This window comes from Sorghum bicolor, chromosome 1 (genome assembly GCF_000003195.3).
Source record: "Sorghum bicolor cultivar BTx623 chromosome 1, Sorghum_bicolor_NCBIv3, whole genome shotgun sequence".
Classification (NCBI taxonomy): domain Eukaryota; kingdom Viridiplantae; phylum Streptophyta; class Magnoliopsida; order Poales; family Poaceae; genus Sorghum; species Sorghum bicolor.
This window is the reverse complement of record NC_012870.2, coordinates 8,494,767-8,507,951: the sequence shown is the minus strand read 5'-3', so window position 1 is coordinate 8,507,951 and position 13,185 is coordinate 8,494,767. Positions and strand designations below refer to the sequence as shown.

The window sequence follows — 13,185 nt, the reverse complement described above, 5'->3', positions numbered from 1 at the left end:
AGTTTTTGTTGGCCCCCAGTGTTCACCATTGTTAGCATCCCTGTAAATTTCAGGCCCTCCATTTTCTTCATAATGGATCATAATTTTTAGACGGTGCCAAACAGGCCTAAGGAAACTGTGTGAAAAAGGAACAATCCAAACTGCAACTGCTCAAATGTGACAACTTTTCATACTGGATGCCACTATACTAGTAAAATTAACTGGCAGACTACAAGGATATACAATGATGGACATAGAAATCTGACAATGACATTAACATTAAAGCTATGGATACATGAATATATCATTCATCTCATAAAATAAGTTTGCAGGGGATAAGGGTTCAAACTGAGTTCATAAAATAACATCAAAGCTATGGGTACATGAATACATGTCCCAATGTAATGCAAGCTGTATACGAGTTTTTCTTCTCAAGACTACGACATTAAACTAATAACATGAACTAAAACGAGGATGCCATAAGCCCAACTGCCTAAGGGTTCAAACTGTTTCTAACAAATAAGCTAGCCTTCCTCGGGGAACTCTGCCATCAAACACGGTGTGTACAGGAAAGATGATAATAATTCTGCCGCATAACCACAGTAATAATCTGGCCTTACTTTACCCAGATCCTGAACCACGGAGGTATTCAGATGATAGGCCACAGCCCTTTCAAGCGCAAAATTCAAGAAGATGACGTCTTTGTAAGGATGAAACCCAAGGACAGTATTGCATCCCATGAAGCTCACTTCATCATCAGATTCAAGGTCGATAATGTTATCATTGTCAGAATCCCATTCAACTTTACTCTTCACAGGTGCATTGTTGTTGACATCTTCATTATTGTTAACATCTTGTAAATTCTGTAGACCATTGTCTTCATTATTGCTAATATCCTGCAAATTCCAAGGTCCCTCATTTTCTATAAACCACATTACATGTGAGATAGTATACTCAATGTCGATGTGATGCTTCAACCTCCACCCCATCATACCACATGAATCGTCAAGGATCCAAACCCGAAGCTTTTCCCGATTAATTGTAGCACAACATAACTCTTCCTTTGACCGTCCGAGATAAACTTTTTCCAACTCTCCTATGCCAGTTGGCATTTTAATCACTTTATGCTTGTTATTTGACAAGGATATTCTGCAAAATAAGAAAGCATCAATAATGCGTCTTTAACAATATAATTGGTGGGGTTGCTTAATCTTTTAAGAGGAAAAGCATGACGAAATGAAATAAAGAAAAAAACAGATGTATCCAACTGCATGTGGAAACATAAACACTCCCAGAAGATGGTGTTTATATAAGTCATATTGTTCAAACATCCTATGCAGAGCATTGACACAAATGTTATTGCAAAAATGTAAGTATGATCACCGATCTCAGAAAATCAGCAACACTGCACTGCAGTGATACATCTGAACTATATGGTGCTTACCTCATAACAGTGAATCCACCATTGCATTGCGCAAATAGCACACCATTCCAATAAGCGCTGCAGATCGGCCATGAGTCACGCTCATCATGCCGCTGCAATGCCTTGTCCGATGCCATGCCTGCAGCCTCGCCTTCCCGTACAAAGGCTCTCTCCTCCCACTTCCCCGTCCGTGATGAGAAAACACACAACACCCATGTCGATGGTGGCCATTCCTCGTCCGTCATTTGCTCCCTCCGCTCCATGTCTGGGTCCTCTCTGAACAAATTCTCAGGAACGAGAAAGACCTCATAGTGCGGTGACTCGGTGGGATCAAACACAAGGTGCGCGCCGTGGCAAAATAGCCCCCAGAAACGCGGCAGCGGGGGCAAGTGTGCCCACCGCTGTGTGGCGGGGTTTGCCACATGGAGCCCTCGTATGTCTTCGTAAAGCAGGAGGCCATTACAGTGACTCAACACGGAGGCAGACCCGTAGAGATCCGGATCACGATAGAAGTCAAGCTTGCCGAGCATCTCTGGATCCGTGGAGGGGTGAGAAAGGAAGAGCGGGAAATTGATGTCACGGCACATGAAGAAGATGCCGCGCACCGAGTGCGGCAGGAGCTCCGGGAGCAGCAGCCGGCGGCTGTCGACGATGGCGCGCCACGCCTTGCACACGCACCGGGAGGTGGCGAGGCTCCGCGGCGGGAGGCGGCGGAGGATTTCCGCGAGGGCGTCCTCGGGCAGCGTCACGCCCATCGATTCTCCTCCAGTTCGCAGCCTCTCGATCGGGCGGGCGAAGATGACCAAGCCGCGCGGCGACGGGTCCTCCGGAGCGAGGCGCTTGGTGAGATCGCCGAAGGTTTCGATTCAGCCGCCGATCCAGCCGCAGCGCCTAGGATCTCAGAAGTCAGGCAGATCAAGCACGAGGAGGTAGATCAAGCACCAGGATGGAGAGGAATTTAGCTTACCGGAGCCTGGAACGGGGAACGGATGAAAAGATGAAGACGAGTTGCTTCACTCTTAAGCATCCAGCAACGGTGTGTTGTCCGACGTCGACGACAGCGCCGCTCGGCCCGTATGCCATTGGTTCGTCTCATTGGCCCGTATGCCATCAGTTCTCAGCGCACAAGAACTAGTATTAGAAATGGGCCGAAATTTAGGATAAGTGGCTAACCTTCGGCCCGTATGCCATGAGGGTTCGTTTCATGGAATTCACACCAATATCCATGTTCCACCAACGAAAAAAAAAAACCAACGAAAGATGAAAACGGAGAAAAGAAAACGGCAATCCTCGCAACGCAAAATGGCTTTCGCAGCCTCTCGATCGTGAGGGGCATGTGATAAGCGTGCTCGCCGTGCCACTTGGTAGGCAGAAATCCAGGCCGACTGGCATTCCATAGTCCAAGGGCAGCACAGAAAGCTAGACTATGGCGGACATCCTGAACCCATCCTATCCTCCCAGGCAATCGATTGTGTTCGTCGTTATTTTCCCTAGCAAAAATTATCGCCACGAGATTCTCTGGAGTACTGTGAGGAACTTCATGCCTTCTCATGAATCATGAACTCAGTCAGTCCCTTATAGATAATAATAATAATAATAATAAAAAGCTTCGCTATATCATCATCCACCAGTTATTTTTTCCTGTATTCCGTACAATCTTAGTGCGGCCGCCGGTGTGATTGGGCCACACAGAAAGGTAATCGGGTCAAATCTTGCCATCGACACTACCCGTGGCCCAGCGGAAGGTCTCGCTTTGGCATTCCTTGATCCTGGACTATAATGTGTGTTGTATGGAAGGACCGCCGATGCTATGGTAGATACTAGAGTAGATAGGATCACCCTTCTACTACAGGCTGCCTCCCTCTCCCTTGCTCGCTGGTCGGCTGGTGCCTGGTGGCTGCGCAGTTCAAACGGGGCGGCTTCGCTCGCCGTTCTAAAGCCTGGAACGCGAGTGCGGCTTTGTTTGTAGCAGACGCGGAGCGCGGCTTTAGGGCTTTAGCGCTTTGGTCGTCCAATCCATCGGCTTTTTCCACCCGTTTTATTAGCGAGAGCTTTACACGGGGCCGGCGCCCGGCCTTGTTAAGCTGCTGTTATTGCTCCGCGAAAGGCACGGAGGGAGACCGCCACCTCTGTGACTCTTCCTCGCTAAGCAAACGGGGCAGGCCCGAGACCAGGGGTTGGCTCGCCGCAGCCCGCAGCCTGCCGGGAAAAGCGAGGGCGCGCGAAGCCCGTTGTTAGAATAATAAGAAGCTGCGGGCCGCCTGTGCTGTGAGACGCGCGGAGTCTCATCAGTTCGTAAACCTCTCTCTGTCTCTCTCTCTGTCTCTCTCTCTCTCTCTCTCTCTGATTGTGTGTGTGAGGGTCAGAGGAGCTCTGGAGATGACGGAGAGAAGAGAGCTTCGGCTGCTGCTTGCGCTCTTGGGAGTCCTGCACCTCGTTCGTCTTGTACCTTTGGCAGGTGAGGGTCTTCGATCTTGTGTATCCGACTCTTGTCAGTTCGTCAGAGCTCTGTTTTCTGCCAGTTGCAAAATTCAGACCCAAAGAGAGATTTAGCGTGATTCGAGTCGATGGTTACCAGTTAGTACAAGATAGAAATAATGGCAGCGTCCAATTTTCTTTGGCTGAATTCTCTTCTTGAGTTCTTGCTCTACGCTATTCTTTCCCCGCATCAAACTACAGCTGTCTCTGCCTCTCTGGTCTGGACTCCTCCATACGGCCGCTTTCTCCGTTCCTTGTCTGACAGTGAAAGGAACAAATGCCCGTGCCGGATAGAGCCGTGTCTGCAGTCTCTCGAGCTTTCTGAACCACACGAACCCATGCCCGCCGTCAAGGCGCCAGCATGCCATCAGGTGACGGCGACATGTAAGCTGTAGCGCCGTGCGGTGAGTCGGTGACACGGACACACGGTGACACCTGCAGCTAATTACATACAAATACGGTTCTCCAGAGTTTTGCCAGACGTGCTTAGTCCAAATTTTAAATTTCACCTCTTTAAACTGGGACTTCACCTTCGACGTGTCAAGTTTGAAAGTCGAGCTTTATTTGTGATTAGATCTCTGCATTTTTCCCTGCTCCTTATGTTTAATTTGAGGTGTTTTTGAGCTAAGACCACACACGTGCTTGCAGCGTCGCAGTCCTTCATCGGCATCAACTACGGCGAAGTGGCCGACAACCTCCCGCCGCCGTCGTCCACGGCGCGTCTCGTCCAGTCCACAACCATCACCAAGGTGCGCCTCTACGGGACGGACCCGGCCATCGTCTCCGCCTTTGCCGGCACGGGCATCTCGCTCCTGCTCGGCGCCACCAACGGCGACATCGCCAACCTTGCGTCCTCGCCCGCCGCCGCCGCATCCTGGGTCGCCGCGAACCTGCCGGCCAAGTCGCCGGCCGTCTCTACCGTCTCCGTCGGCAACGAGGTGCTCTTCGCCGACGCCTCGCTCGCCTCGCAGCTCGTCCCGGCCATGCAGAACCTGTACGACGCGCTGCCGCCCAACTCCAGCGTCAAGGTCTCCACCGTGAACGCCATGGACGTGCTCGCGAGCTCCGACCCGCCCTCCTCCGGCTCGTTCAAGCCGGAGCTCGCGACGGCGCTCGACCCGCTGCTGGCGTTCCTGAGCAAGACCGGCTCGCCGTTCCTTATCAACCCGTACCCTTACTTCGCGTACCTCAGCGACCCGCGGCCGGAGACGCTGGCCTTCTGCCTGTTCCAGCCCAACGCCGGCCGGCCGGACGCCGGGTCCGGGCTCACGTACACCAACATGTTCGACGCGCAGGTCGACGCCGTGCGCGCCGCGCTGGACGCCAAGGGGTACAAGGACGTGGAGATCGTGGTGGCCGAGACCGGGTGGCCGCACAAGGGCGACACCGACGAGGCCGGCGCCACGGCAGAGAACGCGCGCGCGTTCGTGTCGGGCCTCGTGTCCCACCTCAGCTCGCTGGCCGGCACGCCGCGGGCGCCCGGCAAGTCGGTGGAGACGTACATCTTTGCCCTGTACGACGAGGACCTCAAGCCCGGCAAGGCGTCGGAGCGCTACTTCGGGCTGTTCCAGACTAGCCTCACCGAGACGTACCCGACGGGGTTGCTCAGGAACGGCACGGCCGGACTGATACCGGCGCCGGCGCCGGCGCCGACGACGACGTCCGCCCCGGCGCTAAAGCCAACGCCAGGGCAACAGCCACAGGTGGGGTTACAGTATTGTTGCTGCTTCTTGCTGGTTCGAGTAATGTCATTCTTCTTGCGGAAGTTCTGATACGAGTGCCTCCGTCGGTGCAGGTGACTCCAGGGCAGCAGGGCTCGACGGCGGCAGCTGGGCCTTCCGGCCTCTGCACGCCGGCGGGGCCAGGGACGGCTACGTCGAAAGGGACCACCACCACCACTGCCTGCGCTCATCCTAATGCTGCTGAATCGTCTCGCACTTCCTCGATGCTCCCTATTATTGCTGGTTTTTGGTTCATAGCTTTGCAGATGTTTATATGACCTTTTCTTTATGCTTTTTCCAGCTAATGTATCGTGCCACCTTTTGTAATCGTAGTACGTGTTTCACGATCCAAGCACAGCGTCTAGATTTCAAGTACAATAACTGCATTGCCATTGTCACTTTGTTAAACAAGAATCTGGAGAAAGAGACTCAAAAAAGCAAGCGTCCACATCAATTCAAATATAGTGAGATTCAGTGTCAAAGAATGATCAGCTAAAGACATACACACCACGTATAGTGGTTTGTTGGCACACAAATACACCAACCAAATGGAACCACGCGCATGCAGAACATACACACCGCGCACTGAGCAAGGGCAACAAAAACAACAATCGCAGACCGAGTCCAGTGCTGCAAGACCCAAAACTGTTACAAACTCGGCATACCATCATCTTGAAAAACAAGGCAAAGGCGAGTCAAACAAACACACACAACAGTAACAATTGTATTTACGCTCCCGAGTGTGAAACTGGTGAAGTGGTGAATTGCCCATCCTTGAAACTATGGATGTACTGCTGAGGCAATGCATGCTCCACCTACAACATGAGAAGTCAAGTTACGTGCAAGCGTTTGATAGTTGATATACTCACAGAAACAGAGATACAGAATGTCAGTGTCAATCGATCCTAAATTACTGACACACAGGAGTGCGAAAATCTAGGATGCTAATTAAATAAAGAAAAGATGAAACCTGGCACAAAAATTGCTATAATTAAATTGCCAAGTTAAATTACTGTCACCTCACATAACATGCAAAAAAAGATACTGCTGGTACTGCAGTGACAAAGAATGTCAACAAATGGGGGGGAAAAGGAGGTAACATATTCTAGCATCTTAAATATGGCATGGTATCAATTCATAATACACTAGGAAGTCACGATAATATACTATCAGTATTCGCATATCAGTGGTATATCAATATATAATAATCTATGTGCCACCACTTAGAAAGCTCTACAAAATGTAACATGTTGCCAAAATTCTTTTCTTTCAACCATTTGTTACTACATTAAGTTTTCTTATACATCCGAAAGTACAAATGTAACGTGCAGATCTTACCCAATCACCGTCAGTGCCACCACTTGGAACCATCACATTGATTTCACTAGATTTAGCAGAAGTAATTGAAGCTCCCAACGAATCTTTGCTTAAGTATAATTGACATCCAGATGTGTTGTCAATTGATATTGTCGGTGCCGTACCCTGAGAGAAAAAAGCCAACGAATTCAGTCGTTTGACAAAAATACAAGTTTGAAATGTAACAAAATGTACTTTAAAATAGTGACCTTGTTAGTATATGTCAGTTATATCAAAAAGAATTATAAAACTCTGGACAATTTCATATTCTTGAAATTTGTAAACATAAAAAATTCAAAGAAAACAGAACAAAATTATAATCCAGATTATGAAGGCATTTGAGTGCTCTGGTTTGAAGAATTAATAATGAAAAGAAGGAAGTAATCACACCATACTTCAAGGAGCTACTTTAAATATCATAAATAGGTCAACAATCAAATCAAACACGTCACATACAATGGACTGACTAGACATCTGCTTATAAAGGATAAAAGAGCAGATCCAGAGGAAACAATGTGAGAAAAGATACCAAATAATGAAAAGGAAAATATAGATATACATACACATAAAATAAAATACCTGACATTGGACCTCAACGCCATTGCAGTTGACAACCTCAAAAGCTGCTACAACATCCTGAAATACATAGTAGCTAAAATATTTGTTGCCAGGATGATACGACAAAATAGGTGAGGACCTCTTGGCCTCAAACAACTTAAACTAACCTTGAAAACGATTCCAAATTTAGTGCATTTGTCAACAGTGATATTGTTAACCTTGCCTGTAAAAGTTTATAAGATTTTTGTTACCAAAAGAGAGAAAGGTATACACTCAAACTAAGATACATTACCGTTTACTTGAAGGACAGAATCCTTGCATCCATACACATAAACAGATTGTCTGGAATCACAATCATCAATAGCAAGGGTCTTCTTGCCAACCTGATTCTCAACCACCCATCTGCCATCAATCATAAGGGATGGAACATATTAACACATGACATCATTTGGTAACATGTCAGTACATAGTTAGATCGAAGTTAAAGATGGAGTATTGTATTGTTGTGTCTATATAGCAGAGTTCTATGCCACCATTATATCATTATTAAAATTTAAATATTTAAAAAAATGACATAATTATTCTAGAAGATTATAAGATACACACAACTGCCACATGTGACATGTCTAGCATGTGGTCAACAGGTAACCTGTGATTGATTGAATGCAAAAACCCAAGCTTGTCGAATGAGATAAACCCATTTGATTCAAACCCAACACACAATCAGGAAATGCAAGTGAGGGATGCTTGAGATGAGATTGGTCAATTAGATGGCGTTGGGTTGGCAGGATATGTGATGCAAATGGAAGACATATAAAGTTAAAACAACTCAAAGTGAGCTGTCTACTCTACCTACATAAACCTTAATAATCTTAATTCCGGAAAAAAAACTAACAGCTTAATTTTAGCTTCCCATCCTGATTCCTATTGTGCAGAGGCCAAAGTCCTCTTTTGGTCACATTTGTGCCAGCTAGCTACAGAAACCCAAAATAGTAGGTCAGCCAAACATTCAGCATGGTTGGCATTGTTGCAGGTTGTCAATTATTAACCAAGATATACCAGCGGATCAACAGCTCCAGTTTCTTACATAGCATACTAGATGATGTGTCAGTTTTAAGAACTGCAGGTAAACTCACTTGCGTCCCATCTGAAGTTCCAGTTTGGGGGGTCCAGATTTGAAAGAGAAGGACCCCGCACGAGAAGTCTTTTCAGGAGCTGCAGCAGGAGCAGCAACACTACTGCTGACAACACCGCTTCTATCAGCACGGTTTTTAGTCTTCATATCATCGGTAACCTTTCGCAACCCTGCACAGTAATAATGTGGTTTAATATGTCTGTTCCTCAGGTCTGGGAGGAAATCATCATATCCTAACAAGTGTTTTCATATACCTGCAGTCACAGGTTTTGTACTAATCTCTTGGAAGACAGCAGACATCCCTTCTTTAGGCTTTGAAGATTTCGGAGACTTCTCTGTGCTAAAAAGAGGCGCGGCAGGAGGAGCTGGTGGAGGGGGAGCCTTAACCGCTGGAGCTTTAGGTGTTGGAGCAGCAGCCTTTGGTTGGGAAACAACAGCACCTCCAGCAGGACCCCAGACAGGACCAAGAGGGTAATGCTTTTTAACATAATCCCGCAAACCGGGCATGTATAGATCCTTCAATGCTTTAGCCCACTCAACATGATCAGGATCTTTGTTTCTGTACTCCACAAGAACCTACAAGCAAGGGAAAAAATGAAGTATATGCTTCATCAACCATAACTTGTGAAGATGCAATTGCTTCACAGTAGAACAGAAGTTTGAATTACTAAGACCATCTTAGTGCATCACAGGAAATTAATTAACAAGCAAAGCATACAAGAGCAATTAAGTCTAAACAAATATGTTCTAGAGTTGCACTTTATGAAGGATACAGTTATTTTTAGCTCCAATCTTATTTGGTGATAGTTATACTGACTTTTTGTAAACTTCAAGACATAACTTTGACCACTATTATCTAAATTTATACCCATATACCATATATGTAGTATACAAATAAAAACATACTTTTATTTAAGCATTTCTAAAGAGAAGTCTTCATATAATCAGTATTGTAACTCCAAACATATTAATGGAGTAAATGTGTTTTCAGAGTTGTATTTATAATAAGCTTTTTATGAAAGGAAAGAAAAAATTAGTAAGATAAATTTTCATATAACCAATATTAACGAATTTATGAAAATACTACTGGCAAATGTGTTTTCCTGGGTTTTGAAAGTGGCATATTTACTGTTCAGCTCTATTATGTGCTCCTTCCTTTCCCTAATGGATACACCAGAATTTGAGCTCGGAGATAGAATGGAATTAGGTTGTAGAGATAAGAATGGCCAGCTTATTAGCTCACTCACTGAAAAGAATACCTATAGTTTACTCCCTCCATCCTAAAATAAATCAATTCCTATTATCACTTTAAGTCAAACTATCAGACTAACTCTGTAGAAAAGGGTAACAACATTTATTTAACACAAAATAAGTACATTATGAAAATATTTTTCCATGATACCAAGTGAAACTAGCTAGCAACATGTACATTATGAAAATATTGTTGCTTGTTGTGCGGTGTCGTTTCCGACTAAATGTTTGTACTGGAAACTGGCCAAAAAAATTTTTTGTCGGTATGCCATTTAAAGAAAAAAAAAGGAAGTAGCAAATGGCCAAAAATACAATTTTTTTTCTCCAGAAAGGGATCATGGATTTTATCTACATGGTTATATTTGAATTCTTGTTACATAAACAGACTGCCATTTGGGAGTATGTAACAAAAGCTGCATCAAGATTAGTTGGTAATAGTAACAGTATAATCCCTAGTAACAAAATGTGCCAAAGCGCATTGCTTATCTTCTCATTACATCCCTCTCATCTAAGATGAACCCATCATAAATAAGTGTGATAAAGCTTAGAACAATTGTGCATCGAATGTCAACTATATGCATAGATGTTCAACATATAAGTAGAGCACAAAGTATAAAATGGTCATAGGATAAGCATACCTTGTTATTGTAGAACTCAGCCATCTGCCAGCTTTCCTCTACATGTGCTGTTGGGAAACTCATACCTTACAAAGCCGAAGGGGGTAAAACAAAATGAGTGACATATCTTGTGTATGTTTGACAAGAATACAAGATTAAACCCAGGGGGACGACTTCACTAACCACAGTCCTTTCCTAAGAATGCCACCCAAGCCAAAGCTGGGAGACTGTCAGCAACACTCTTTAAATGGTTGAAATAGTCTGGTCGCCTTCCTTCGGTCATTGCAGTTGCTTTTGCAATAACATCACTGAGGGGCTTAACGAAGCCCTGTGCATCAGCCATTGATGCTGGTTTCTGTACAGCATAAAAGAGGGGGAAATGCTCAGTGATGTAACAATAAGCATTGCTTACTTAGATCCACCAATGCCTACACAACACGTAACATATAGGAAAACAATCCTGGAGCCAAATTGCTGCTAGAGAAACCACTTCAGCAGAATGATCTTGGCTAACCCACTACTCTCGATGAACAAAATCTGACGCTTACTACATGCGCCCCCAAACCATGAGCTCAGCGAGTCATTTCCTGCGATATGACGCATTGGATTGGCAAAACACAAGGAGATCTACGCTCGGAGCACACGCAAATCGACCAGATCGAGTGAGGATGGAAGCGTGTCCGCCACGTACCTGGAGCTGCTTGGCCTGTACGAGCAGGTCCTTGGCGACGGCAAATGCCTCGGCGAGCACCTTGGTGGCGTCCAGCACCTTCCCGCCGATCTTCTCCGCCGCGGCCGTGAGCCGCCCGACGGCCTCCGCGACGAACTCGTCGTAGGCCACGATGGCCGGATCCGACTGGGCATCCGGAGCGTCGAGGTCGCGCGGCGCCGCCGACGCGATCGAGGCGCCGGAGGCCACGGCGGCCTCCAGCCGCGCCACCGCCGCCTCCAGCCGCTCCACTAGCGCCGCCTCCATCCCGGAGATCAAGCTACGCGGGGGGGGGGGGGGGGGGGGGGGGGTCGGTCTCTCTCGATTCCTCTCTCTCCCAGTCTGCCTTTCTCGGTGCGCGCAGGCGTGTGCGTCTCCTGAGTCCTGACGCCGCTTCCTACAGCTCTGGCGGTTTTATGGCTTTGCTCTTTTCTTTTGTTTCTCTTTTATTTAGGGGCCTTTTTTTTATTTATGCGGCGACAAGAAATACGTGGAATGAGGTGGTATATAGGAGTACTTTATTTTAGATATAATCTCAGGAAATTGCCAAATTGGTGTGCCACACGTCGCACGACGTACTTGTACTGTGCCGCTCTGCTGTATAGCGTCGTAATTGGCGTTTAAATCTAATAAGGCCTTGTATAGTTCACCCAAAAACAAAAAAGTTTTCAAGATTTCACGTCATATCGAATCTTGCGGCACATACATGAAGCATTAAATATAAATAAAAAATAAAAACTAATTACACAGTTTAGTTGTAAATCGCGAGACAAATCTTTTGATCCTAGTTAGTCCATGATTGGATAATATTTGTCACAAACAAACGAAAGTGCTACAGTACCGAAATCCAAAATCTTTTCGGAACTAAACAAGGGCTAAATTGTCTTGCACTAACACGGTTTTGATGGATGAGAAACCTGCCTGTGACAGTGATCGCTTAATCCGAGAGCAAGAATGTTTACACGTCCGGTAGCCCAACAAAGGTGATCGGTCACACCACTCACCGCCACGACGTTTGGGCTGCACCGGCACATGATCCTTTTTCTGCCCTCCTTTTGCGTGGGATCGATGAGCTGGTCACGCTGCCGAAAGTCGAAAGCTATCATAGACTGACCAAGAAGGCGAGACACAGTCACGCAGCAGCGCGGCTCTCCAAATCTCCAATTCATTGTCGCGATTCCTGTCGTGTCAAGTCGAAGAAACTACTGTTAATTCCTTGCTTGAAATTACCTGTGCTTGGCATATGAGTACCATTACAGTACTGTGCAGGGCATCTGTTACAATGCAATTTGACTTCCTCGCTTTTGCCTTTTCTTTTTCACCCTTTGAGGGTAATGCTGCCTTCCTTAGCTGCCTAAATTGATTCCTACACCAAAGCCAACACATATTTTTCTGAAAAAAATATTGGCTTGGAGTACATAGTTTCTTCCCAATGAAGGGAACCAGCTGTAAGCTATTGATACTACATATAGGTCTTAGGTGGTGAGATATCTTTAGAAATTAGGGTGTGTCAATTAATCAAAAGCATCCTTTGAAATACAAAATACTACACTCGGGAGTAGTAAACAGTTAGATATGATATTTAGGCCTTGTTTAGATGCACCCAAAAACCCAAAACTTTACAAGATTTCCCATCATATCGAATCTTAGGGCACATGCATGGAACATTAAATATAAATAAAAAAAGATAACTAATTGCATAGTTTACATGTAAATTATGAGATGAATATTTTAAACCTAGTTACTCCATAATTAAACAATGTTTGTCAAATAAAAACGAAAGTGCTACAGTGTCAAAATCCAAAAAAAATTTGGATCTAAACAAGGCCTTAGACACGCATGGCTAACAATTTTGGTAATGTTGTAAGAAATAAGTTGTTCGATAACAAAACAGAAGGATGCTAACAGTTGCATCTGACAAAAGCATAGCTGGAGCTCCTTCTCTGAGGGCTTGTTTA

At 45.7% G+C, this 13,185-nt stretch overlaps 3 protein-coding genes across 4 annotated transcripts; 1 reads left to right on the top strand and 2 right to left on the bottom strand.

The window, feature by feature from the left end:
- On the bottom strand, positions 242-2,985 carry LOC8063358. Of its 2 annotated transcripts, XM_002463920.2 has the most exons (3): positions 2,370-2,985; positions 1,424-2,293; positions 242-1,128 (listed from the first exon to the last, which is right to left on the bottom strand). In XM_002463920.2, exons 2-3 carry the CDS (start codon positions 2,155-2,157, stop codon positions 504-506), a joined length of 1,359 nt encoding a protein of 452 aa, XP_002463965.1. In that variant the 5' UTR covers positions 2,158-2,293; positions 2,370-2,985; the 3' UTR covers positions 242-503. The 2 variants fall into 2 exon arrangements, with proteins under 2 accessions (XP_002463965.1, XP_021316402.1); XM_021460727.1 differs by having other exon boundaries at positions 1,424-2,985.
- LOC8059981 (glucan endo-1,3-beta-glucosidase 7) lies at positions 3,146-5,976 on the top strand. Its single transcript, XM_002466505.2, has 3 exons — positions 3,146-3,860; positions 4,529-5,583; positions 5,676-5,976. The coding sequence occupies exons 1-3, from the start codon at positions 3,782-3,784 to the stop codon at positions 5,877-5,879; spliced, it is 1,338 nt and encodes a 445-aa protein (XP_002466550.1). The 5' UTR covers positions 3,146-3,781; the 3' UTR covers positions 5,880-5,976.
- Positions 6,034-11,519, bottom strand: LOC8063357 (cyclase-associated protein 1). Its single transcript, XM_021460721.1, has 10 exons — positions 11,210-11,519; positions 10,702-10,873; positions 10,540-10,604; positions 8,905-9,226; positions 8,652-8,820; positions 7,808-7,917; positions 7,683-7,738; positions 7,537-7,593; positions 6,940-7,083; positions 6,034-6,416 (listed from the first exon to the last, which is right to left on the bottom strand). Exons 1-10 carry the CDS (start codon positions 11,492-11,494, stop codon positions 6,330-6,332), a joined length of 1,467 nt encoding a protein of 488 aa, XP_021316396.1. The 5' UTR covers positions 11,495-11,519; the 3' UTR covers positions 6,034-6,329.

Coding starts and splice junctions, on each gene's coding strand:
- LOC8063358 (XM_021460727.1), bottom strand. CDS start 2,157: ATGGGCGTGACGCTGCCCGAGGACGCCCTCGCGGAAATCCTCCGCCGC. Junction 1,129..1,423: donor GGTGGATTCACTGTTATGAG/GTAAGCACCATA, acceptor CTTATTTTGCAG/AATATCCTTGTCAAATAACA.
- LOC8059981 (XM_002466505.2), top strand. CDS start 3,782: ATGACGGAGAGAAGAGAGCTTCGGCTGCTGCTTGCGCTCTTGGGAGTC. Junction 3,861..4,528: donor TCGTCTTGTACCTTTGGCAG/GTGAGGGTCTTC, acceptor ACGTGCTTGCAG/CGTCGCAGTCCTTCATCGGC. Junction 5,584..5,675: donor CGCCAGGGCAACAGCCACAG/GTGGGGTTACAG, acceptor CCGTCGGTGCAG/GTGACTCCAGGGCAGCAGGG.
- LOC8063357 (XM_021460721.1), bottom strand. CDS start 11,494: ATGGAGGCGGCGCTAGTGGAGCGGCTGGAGGCGGCGGTGGCGCGGCTG. Junction 10,605..10,701: donor ATTCTTAGGAAAGGACTGTG/GTTAGTGAAGTC, acceptor CGGCTTTGTAAG/GTATGAGTTTCCCAACAGCA. Junction 9,227..10,539: donor CTGAGTTCTACAATAACAAG/GTATGCTTATCC, acceptor CCTTGCTTGTAG/GTTCTTGTGGAGTACAGAAA.